Source organism: Rissa tridactyla, chromosome 1, assembly GCF_028500815.1.
Source record: "Rissa tridactyla isolate bRisTri1 chromosome 1, bRisTri1.patW.cur.20221130, whole genome shotgun sequence".
Taxonomy (NCBI): domain Eukaryota; kingdom Metazoa; phylum Chordata; class Aves; order Charadriiformes; family Laridae; genus Rissa; species Rissa tridactyla.
Window position 1 is genome coordinate 71,155,407 of NC_071466.1, and position 11,091 is coordinate 71,166,497.

The 11,091-nt window shown below is 43.8% G+C and overlaps 1 protein-coding gene across 4 annotated transcripts in view; it reads left to right on the forward strand.

Annotated features, from left to right (window-relative positions):
* Positions 1–9,361, forward strand: part of TGFBRAP1 (transforming growth factor beta receptor associated protein 1) — a 43,100-nt gene extending 33,739 nt beyond the window's left edge. For 3 of the 4 annotated variants that reach the window (XM_054193923.1, XM_054193918.1, XM_054193933.1), the window contains exon 12: positions 35–9,361. In XM_054193923.1, the coding sequence (XP_054049898.1) occupies positions 35–223 (189 nt within the window). In that variant the 3' untranslated portion in view covers positions 224–9,361. The remainder of the gene's footprint in view (positions 1–34) is intronic. The other variant, XR_008465220.1, reaches the window with a different exon arrangement.
* Positions 9,362–11,091: the final 1,730 nt, after the last annotated feature.

Sequence of the window (11,091 nt, forward strand, 5' to 3'; positions counted from 1 at the left end):
ATTCATATTTGGATTTTTTTTCCCCTCTCTTTAGGTTAAGCAAAAAGGAACCCCAATTCTTCTTTCGGACAAAATGGTCTGTCAGGTGTGCCAGAATCCTTTCTGCGAGCCTGTATTTGTAAGATACCCAAATGGGGGTATGGTCCACACACACTGTGCTGCAAACAGACATCTGAATTCAAACACAACTCATCACTCCTCCAGCTCCAGCAATCAGACTTGAAGTATGTTCCGGTCCCACAGGTTCCCATGGCCTATACCCCGTGGAAAGTGGGCTGGAAAAAAGAACAAAGTGCAGCTACTCTAGGTATAAATCAAGATGAACAGCTAGTCTTTGGGTTAATGGGAAGACTTCCAGTAAATATGAAATACCGCCACTTATCTTTTTCATTTCTAATGAATGTATATAGAGAAGAAAAATCACTACCAGAAATGGAGAGGTGCAAATATAGGCTCTTCTGTATATAGTAATAATAAACAGTTAAAGAAAATGAGCCTTTTCTTCACAGTAAGAATGAATGTTATGGAGACAAGGCAAACAATTACTTTAAGAAATGTCACTTTGCACTGAATGTGGTGTTGATAAATTTGTAGAGGTTGGACATGGCATCTATTGGAGTTGGAATTCTTGGAACACTACGTGACAAGACTGGCATCATGCAGCTTACTATCAAGACAAAAATGTGTGTTGGTTATAATGTTTGCTGCAGCATTGTCCTCTTTTGAGCTGGATTCTCTTCCCCAGGATCACATTATGAACTTGGTTTTTGCTCTACAAATTGTTGGCTTTTGATGCACTTTTTAGTATTTCCTCCCCCCCGCTATATAGAATTTAAATGTAAGCACTGGTCCGTTAGGTTTCTACTCCTACAATTACTGTAATAAACCGAGTGGAAACTAATAGTCACACAGCTGTGCTTGGAAGAAAAAAAAGTCGATTGTCTGGTCAGTCCGTAGTCACTTTTATATGGAGGAAGAGACCTTAACTTTAATATTGATTTATTTATTAATATGCAAATATAGCTGTACATACAATTGAATAAATTGATCTTATATCATTCTAGAGTTTCTTGGGAGGATAAAGATGTAGCTGATGTATAAGTGTACAGGTTATGTACTAAATGTTTGCTATAACATAACTTAGGCAGATTGGAACTCCACAAAAACAGGTTTTAGTACTTGTGGATGACTTTGTACAGTCAAAATCATGGAAAGAAGGTATAATTGGGTAGAAATCTGCAAAGGTGCACTACAGGGCTACTGGTTTTGTTATATTCTACAAAATGTTCTGTAAACTAAGGTTTTTCAAATAACAATAAAACCCCTTTATTTAACTGCCCTGATAAATACTCACATGGCTATTTAACCATTTTCAAGCAAATTAGTTCAAAAGCAGCAGCTTCCCACAGTAGATGTTCAAAAATGATGACTTTTTAAATAAAAGTTAAGTATTTCAAAGTCAAAGCATTTCTTTTAATTCCGTAAAGCTGTAATAAATGACAGGCTTACTGACCAGCGTGCAATTGAGTTAGTACGACTGCTCAGTCTTTTAGCATTCCAAATCAGACTGGAGACTTTCAGCAAAAGTGGGATACCTGCGTGGTATCTTCTAGATGCTGTCTCAGAAGAGGTCTTCTGTTACAGAAAGGCTGGCTTATGAAACAGCCTTGTAAGCGTAGTGCTGCCTCCAGGAAGGGGCAACCAGACTACATCTGGGGGTGAAAAAAATAGCCATTTCTTTGTCTTTGAAGCAGAAGACCTTTGGATCTTTTTCTGTTTCCTGAGTTCGAAAGTAGAAAAGTACAGCTGTTGTGTTGGGTTTTGAAAAATAAATCCAAGTAAGGAATTTTGTAGCACTTTCTACTAAGACATGTAAGCCACATTTCGTGAAAGGCACCTTCAAAAAAGACAAATGTGAGTGTTTACGCCTTAATTCTGGCATGAGGGATTCTCCTGTGTTGGCGCTGGTATGAGCAGATTCTTCTGTATCTTGCATTCACGGTTTTCAAACATTATGTATACAACTGGCAATGGTAACAGACGACTTTGTAGTTCCCTGTTCTCAAAATACTTGCTGATAGAGAGGAAGTGAGTTTACCAGGATCTAATAAGCCTTTTGTGCACAGTAGCATGTGATTCATAAGAAATACTTTCTTTTGCTGCAAGCATCCTCAGTATACTTTTGTTCCTATCTAATAAGGAGGTACTAAAACAAATATCAGTAGCCACTAGGTAGTGATGAACTTAGTCTTGTCAGCTAGTGTTGCAATGGAACAGAGGATCATTTCATTCCAGACCGCAAGACAGTTCTTAATCGTTATTGCATGAAAAGGTATGGCTATAAAAGATTAAACAATTCTTTATTAATACTTCATATGTTTCAGATTTGTACTTTGGCTAAAATGCAGCAGTAACAGTAATTGTACGTACAGGACAAATACAGGAATCGGAGTAACGCAAGGTGGCATATTTGCAATCATAGATGACCAAAATGGTAATTTAATATTAAAGTTGGGGGATTCACCTCCTGAAACGTGGACTGGAAAAATACTGACATTTGATTCATACATTATTACCTGTTTCTTTGTTAAATTTGATACTAGAACTCATTTGGATGAATTAATATGGAAGTCTCACGATAACAAAAAGAAAAAGCAAAAAAAAAAAAAAAGCCAAACAAAAAAAACCCCCAGTGTGGGGCTGAGGTAGAACAAGAGCTCATCAGGGAGGTGGCAGGTGGAGGATGCTCTTCCAGTGTGCCTACAGCGCTTGAGCAGTCGGGATAACACTCGACCAGAGGAGATGACAGCCTATGTCACAGTGGTGCGTGGTAATTCTGTACCTTATCACCAGGTCTGCATTCATATTCCCTTAGGTAGGACAACTGCAACACCCCTTGGGTAAGAGAACTTCACACTGGAGAACCTGAGTTCGCTCCTTTTCTTTTGGCACTGTCAGTTTGCTCATTCCTCTCTTGTGTACCTGAAGTCCTGGGACAGCATTGCTACTGTGCGAAGTTCTTCTGGTATGGCTGCAGCAGCAAGCAGGGAATGAATGGGGATCTGGTTATTAATGGATATGTGAAGGAGGAAAGGTAGGAAAGTGGAATATTTCTTTGACCATCCTTCTAGTTTGGAAATTAAGTGGGTTTTGGGAGTTTAAGCTTGATGCAATTGTTTTCTCTCCAGTTAGGGAATGTGGTGTCTTAGACCTGCCCTTGGAGAGAGGAGATTCTGTCAGAATAGTTCTTCTTAATTTGGCTCTTGCTAAATTTGTGTTTATAACTCATCTCTCACTCTTCTTTTTTTTTTTTTTTTTAAACTGACAGTGTGTTTGTGATTCAGGACTTAATAAATGAGACTAGCCTCTCACAGATGCTTTTGCAGGTATTGAGGCACGTTTGCCTAACATGTAGCTTCTAATTACAGAAATATTGCAGCTCTGACATGTTTTTAGCCATCCTCTGTTAACAGTCACTGCTTCATACAAAAAGCACTTCCTAAATGCTTTTCTACTCTTTCGTATCTCCGTGCTTCCTCACAAAAATTACCTATGATGTGTCTATTGTCATCATGTGCAGTTTTTCCCCTCTCTAAGTCAAAAAGAGAAGAAAAATACTAATGAGAAAAAATTGCCCAGAATCTGGCACTTTGTTTGAAATAAGTTTTATGGTTGTACATTTATGAGAAAGAATGCGGTTAGATCTTTCTGTGCTTTAAAGGGATAACTTACTACATTGATAATATTACAAGAATGCTGATCTCAAAACCTGGAGAAAATAAGCAATTGGTTTGTTGCACAGAGTGCACCACAGGTACCTGGGAAGTGTGGTCTGCAGGCAGCCCACTCCGCGGTGGCTCAGGCGTGCACGGGAGTCCGGGTTACCATGAGAACTTGCTCCCCCCACTCCCAGTCTCCAAAAACTTTCCAGCCTTTGTTACCTGATTAATATCACTCTCCTATAGCACTCAGTTGACAGGGGTGTAAATCTTGAGTTCTGGGTGGACTCCTGAGCACAGCTGTCTTTGTTCAATAAAATGTCACTTTCTTACATCAACCACGTGAAACCCAAAGAATGTCAATCGTGGAAAGGCGGTGGTAGGGGTGGAGTACGTGTATGTTTTCTGAGACCTTTATTACATGTTTGAACACACAAGCATTATCCAGACTTTGCTGAATCTTTATAACAATGTCTGTTCTTTGCAGGACTCCCATCCTGAATGACATTAAAAAATATTTTATTTTATACAGTTGTATCAAGAAGTAACATTTTATTGCTCTTCCCATTTTGCTGCAGTCTCTGTTTGGCAGAGCTCTAAGTGTTTTATTAACATCCTGCTGTTTGTAACAGGCAGCAACTAATACATTTTCATTGTGAGCTCTCCTATTGCCTGTATTTACTAATTAATTTTTCTCTTGCTGTACAACACTTTGGGGCATATGCCTTGCGAACACTGATAATTAAATGCGCTGCTACTTTTAAAGGGAAAAGAAGAAAAGAAGTTAATGACATTCTGTAATATCTGGTTGATTACAAAACTGAAGTTCCCCTGCAGTAAATTTGTTCAGATGGAGATCTATACTGTTCATGCTTTCTGACTTAATGGTTATGTTGGTGAACATACACAGCAGTATGTGGAATGTACAAATGTATAAATCTGTTGATTTTTAATAAAAAAAAATCTTTTAATTATGTTTCTGCCATTTGTTCCTAGATATATATATATAAACCCTGGGATGTGAATGGCCAAGTGAAGGAGAAAGATTCTTCAGTGGTAAACAGAGGATTCATCTGGGTGACTGACAGAGGTGGTCAGATGAAAAGGCTGAATTAAGCAAGTGCAGGGTGCTAATGAACAGGTGACTTTTACTTTTGGGAAGAAGTTTGCCGTTGTTTTTACCTCTTCCTTGACTGAATCTGGGTTTTTGCAGATTCAGACAAAAGCGGCTACTGCCATTAGAGATTTGAAAGATCTTGCTCTGCCTCTGTGTAGCCAAAGCAATCCCTTCCGTGGTTAAAGCTGGCGTTTACATGGGGGGTCTGGTCAGTTCTGGGTGCGTGGACATCCTGGAGCAATACAAACAGAAGTACTAAAAGGTTTTGAGGGGAGGACCTCGAAACAGGGCCAGTGTTGATCTGGGAGCTGGTGGTTGAGAGCAGTAGAAGTGGATGTTGTTTGCAGAGGCACCTCCGGGACCAGGTAGGAAGTGACTGTAACCTGCAGCTTCCCTACTGGGGCACTCTAGTAAAACCACAAATTTAGGGAAAACAAAGATGTAAGTGCTACCAAGGTTGGATTTATGTGGGTTTTTTTAATTGCTAGGGATCCCTAATTTGACCTTAAGGGGCCACCATCAAATTTACTGCCAGAGCCTGGCCCATGTCCCCAGGAAAAAGGGATTATTATATCCCTGCAATGTAGGAATGTGGCTGGTGTGTCTACGGCACACCCCTACAGCAGGGAGCCTCCTGCCTGCTCAGGAGTAGTGCCCCTGGCTCAGAGCAAGCTTCAGGGCCAAAGGGCCACGTGTCCCCCGCTTCCACCAGAAGCGACCAGGGCCACCACAGTTGGCACTATAGGACCCACTGATGAGGAGATCCCAGGAAAGGAGGGGTGGTAAGGAGGCTGTGGTAAGCCAAGGAAACTGGTGTTGTCTCCAAGGGGGAGCAGTGAGGGAGGAAAGCAAAGGACAAGTACAGAAAAGGGAGGAATCCTTGTTTAGGACATGCAGGTGCGACCTAATTCAACTGGTCTCCAGCCCAACTCTGCACGTGCTTGGGTCTCTTCTCCCTGCATCTTCCCTGCCCGTGATACAGGGGAGATCCTGTGCGTCTCCTAAATGTACTGAGGATGCTGGCTGGGAAGCGTAGGCAAGTAGTGGCCTTTGGGTCATGAGATATAGAGAAACTGGATGAAATGTCTCTCAGCCCTGGAAAACCATCTCCGGAAGGAATTTAAGAGAATGTGGCAGTAACCAGGCAGGGGGAGAAGTGGTCGCTACTAGGTTTATGTATTGGCATCTGGAGGGGGTGGTATGTCCTTTGCCTGCCCCATCCCTCTCTGTCCCTCTCACGTGCAGTTTGTGGATGTGATGGTTGTCCTGGCAAACTATAAAATGGTCGGGTGTCACTGAAACCATGGTTTAACTTTGGTATGAATGAATCTGTCACCTCAATATTTTACTGCTCTTGTGCTAAAAATCATTTGGCTCTTTGCAAAGGCTGTTTAACAGCCAGGACTTGCTGCTTGTTTCAAGTTTGTGCAAACAATATTCTCACAATATTTTGTTGATGCGTTTTTTAGCCAAAAGTAAGTTTATATAAGGAAGTAATATCATAAAGACTGTTAAGCAGTAGCTATGTGCCGTTCAGTCAGCTTGGGTTTAGTTGCAAGCGTGGCTTTGACAGTATTGCACTGCTATGGTTTTATTTGATGTCTCAAAGCCAAATAATAAATGGGAACGCGCTCATTCTCCAGTTTGGTTTGTGCGTTAAGAATTCATGGGATGGTCAGAAAGAAAGATGTAGAGGCAAAATTTGTGGAGTTTGGCTAGTTCTTCCCTGATTTTTCAGCTACTTCTCTGAAACAGCTGCTTAGACGGTTGAGTGGCACTCATCCGAAGCACAGGTTGTATTATTTTCCCTCATTCAGGCACTTTGGGAAGAATCCTGGATGTCTTAACGCCTGAGCTCAGCTCAAACCTCTTGAAGCATCTTGGTGCTCAGGCAGTAGAGGACAGGGCCAGCCCTCAGCCAGGCCATGTAGGCACTGGTGACGCTGCATGCATCTACTGGATGCTGAAAGGCGGGTTGTGCACTGCGCAGCTGGGGAGCCAGCAGGGTAAAGATCCAACAGAGCGTGAACTGTAGTGAAGGGCTCATGTTTTGAAGCTCAGGTCTACGTTCACCTGACAAGGTTTCTACAGCCCTATCAGGACAACTTTGTTCCTTTGGCTGAAGAAAAGGCCGTGGGAGTGTTGGTGGATGCTCTGGATGCCCCTGCAAGAGGGTGTTTGGGATGCACAGGTTGGAGTGCAGCCCGATGCTGAAAGGAATGAAAAATGTTACCGCAACAAGCATCGCTTCGTTAGCTCAGCCAGCAGGAAGCGCACCCTGGAGAGCCCTGATTTGCATTTCCCCAACCATCCCTCCAGTCAGTGGAGAAAAGGCAATGCAGAAAGCATCCAAAAAAAAAAAAAAGCAGTTGTGGCTTTGGCACGGTGGGAGTTCAGCTAGTTTTGCCTCTAGACAGCGGTTTGAAAATTGTCCACGCTAATCATCCAGATGGCAACTCCCTCCAAGACAAATAATCAATAGAGCATAGCTGAGTTTTGGCAGAAATGAGCCCCAAAGGCCCAGTTCACTGCGACAACCGTAGCTGCAGGACAGCACAGGGTCAAAGAGGCCAGGGCTGCCAACAGAAAGTTGATGGCTGCACACACAGCAGGTTTTCAGTAGGTAATGAGGCTGATAATAATAGTGCCTAAAAACCCAATAGCGGTCACGAACGACATTACCATTGCCTATAATTGCCAATAACCCCCTGAAGATACTGCCTTGTCAACACCGTACTTGCGTGGAGTGGGACCTGACCATCTCAGTGTGTGTTAAAATCCTTAGAAAATTTAGACTGGCCAGGTTCCCTGAAGAGAGAAGCCCAACTTGAAACAGGATCAGCCTGTGTCAGGTTGGTTGTGTTGTTCTAGACCGGTGCTGACAAGCTTGAAACCAGACTGGGAAGGGTCCGAATGTCTTCTGGTCAGCTCTTTGCCAGAGGAACGTGTTGCTTAAGCATCCGCAAGACTCTGTGGTGGGTAAGTGGCTAAAAGGTGCGTCTGTCTTGGAGGAATTGTTTGGGGTTTCTTTTTTCAGATATTCCAGAAGGACTGAATAAACAGGGGATTTCTAGAAAATAAGAAGCTACTGATGACAGCCTCAAGAGTGTCTGCTTGGTGCTTCTCTGACCTGGAGAAGTCTATTCAAATAAAATGCAAGTTCTTTATATCTGTTTGAAAGTCACAGACTGCACGCAAAGATGATTCAATCCCTTTAGTCCTTGTGACATACAAAGTTACCCTGCCATGTCATGCCAGAAAGCTGCCAGAGTTTGACAGAGCTGTGGGTTTTTTCCTACTTGAACCACAAGCAGTTGAAGGTGGGGAGGGAGGAGCAGAGGATGGATTTGTATCTGCTTTTTTTTTTTTTAAATGTTATGCACTGGGGATTTATAGTTGCGAAGAGGAGAGGAGGTTTTCAATTCTCTACTCATTTGATCCATCTTTAGGTTTTAACTTGTCGTATCTCATTTCAAAGCATCTCTGTGGCTTGTGGTGACACGCTCATTTGTCAAGCAGAAGGTTTAGTGGTCCTCCCTTGAAACCTTCCTGAAAGCTCTTGTTCTGGATAACAGCCGCTCAGTACATCACCCCCGGATACTCCGGTGACTGTGCCAGGACTAGAAATGTTTCTGGCAGCACTTGCTCATTCTGTAATGCTCAATGGCCATAGGAATATGATGGTCAAAACTAAAAACGACAACCTAAAAGACTCTCGATCCTGGAGGAGGGAGGAATTCTCTTGTTCTCTTGAATTATTGATGCCTCGATATCCTACGCTTTTGGTTTTTGCACCTGCCTGATACCAAGTCACTTACAAGCGTGCATAGTGTTTCGTACAAATAATCCCTCGTGCTGATAACTTACCTGCCTGCGGGAGGAAAAATGGAAAGACTTTCTTGATTGAAGCCATGCCGTCATAGGATTCGAAGGCAGCCAAAAAGATCTGCCAGGGCATTTTTTCAAAGTGAATACCCCCAAAAGCACCAAGAGGGCTCTGAATGCAAAAGCCAGGCTTCGGGCAGTCATGAGCTAGAACAATTTTAAAATGGGAAAAGCTTGGGGAGAGGAGGAAGTTTTAAAGGTTTGCAAACAAATCCCCCACCTTGTGTCTTGTCAGGTGAGGCTTTGACTTTGCGTTAGGCTTCAGAACAGACTTTGGTGGCTTCCTAAATTTCAAAGCCCCCTCCACCCAGCCCCTTCTTGCTCCCTTAGGGATGAGCCCTGCTGCTCCTGCTCTCAGGGGCTGCCGGTCTCTCCTGTGCCCGCTGGCTCCTGTCGGTCCCTGGCCGGCTTGTTCGCTTGTCTCCCTTGCTTGGGTGCACCTTGTACCCCCAGGCGTCCGCCCTGGCTGAAGGGCTGCGTGGCTCTCCGGGTGGTGCAGGCTCTGCCTTGCCCGGGAGGGCTCCCTCCGCCCAGGTTTGACCATTTTCCCTTCCAGACTTGTATCAAAACTCTGCGCAGTGTGATGTTAAGCTTCACTAAAATGCTAGAAAATAAAAATAAACAGAGGTTCCTGACTTTATTAAGCTGTGTCGCATTAAATAAAGAGCAAAGCTGTGCTCTAGCACAAGAATTCAAGGTCTCTTGACCAGGCAGCAATATCTTTTTGTGTTGAAACGTTTTCGTACACCCGCTATTTTAATGAAGTATCTACGGTGAAATGTCAGCTTTAATGGTTTTTCTAAGGAAACAATGGCTATTAAGTCAACTTACTCTTTTAATACCGAAAGAAGTCTGAAGGCATTGGTAAGCAGTCCTGCCACATTCAGCCCAGCTGTATCTGCAGAAGTCTGAGGAAGCCAAGGGGACAGCCCTGCTGCACGCGGGCTTATGGCATGCAATAAATCGCAAGTGCTGATTTCATGCAAAACGAGTGTCACAGACAAGATCATCTGAATCAAAAATTGTGAATCCTGAAGATATCCTTGTCTTCCGAACTGAAGGAAATGGAGTTGAACCTGCTATAAGTTTTGCTTCATTTTACTCTCTAGTAGCAAGATTTGGGCTGAGAGGAGTGGGGTGAGGACTCACAGTGCTTAATTGCTGAACAGTTCTTACAGGAATAATATTTGTGACATACTTTCAGCTTCATTTTCATTCTTCCTCATCTCTGAAACCCCAAACCGATGACCCCTCCACACCAGAGCACGTTGGATATTTGGCAAATGCACAGGGAGCTGGGCTGTTCCTCTTTTCTTATGCCCAAGCTCCTCTGGATCTAGCCTGAGGCCCTGGCAGCGGGGTGACAGAGTAGCGAGTAGTAACATTTGGTAACAGAGGTGACAACTACATCTGAACTTTCTCATTTCTTTCATGCCACCAACACAACATCAAAACTGTCCAGTTTTAAGAAGGACAGGGAACTACTGGGAAGAGTCCAGCAGAGGGCTACAGAGATGATCAAGGGAATGGAGCACCTCTCTTACGAGGAAAGGCTGAGAGATCTGGGTTGGTTTAGCCTGGGGAAGAGAAGACTGAGAGGGGATCTCTGAGGGGGTCATCACACAGGTGAACCTGCTCTGGCGGGGGGGGGGTTGGACTAGATGATCTCCAGAGGTCCCTTCCAACCCCTGTCATTCTGTGATCTTATCAAGGCTTATAAACATCTAAAGGGTGGGTGTCAAGAGGATGGGGCCAGGCTCTTCTCAGTTGTGCCCAGTGACAGGACAAGAGGCAACAGGCACAAGCTGGAACACAGGAAATTCTGTCTCAACATGAGGAGGAACTTCTTTACTTTGAGGGTGGCAGAGCCCTGGCACAGGCTGCCCAGAGAGGTGGTGGAGTCTCCATCTCTGGAGACATTCCAAACCCACCTGGATGCGTTCCTGTGTAACCTGCTCTAGGTGACCCTGCTCTGGCAGGGGGGTTGAACTAGATGATCTCCAGAGGTCCCTGCCAACCCCTACCATCCTGTGATTCTTTGAAAACGCAAAAGCTACTCAGCCTGTTTGGGACGTTCTGTTTTCATTTCATATTTTCCTAAATAAGAGAACCTTTTCTTTTTTCAGCCTAATGTTTTGAGGGTGAAGTTCATGCCCGTTTCAGGCAACAAATTTTGTGGGCTGTGGGTTTCTCAGCCCATTTGGGCTGATGCGTATCTGTGGCAGAGGTTAGCTGAGGGAGGTGGAGGCAAAGTTAAGCACTCTCCATATTTTTCCATCGTGTCATCACATCTTATCTAGATACTTTAGTTCTGGTGTAACATGGCACCTAAGTGTTGTGTGCTCCCTGCAGCATGGGGTCACACCCATC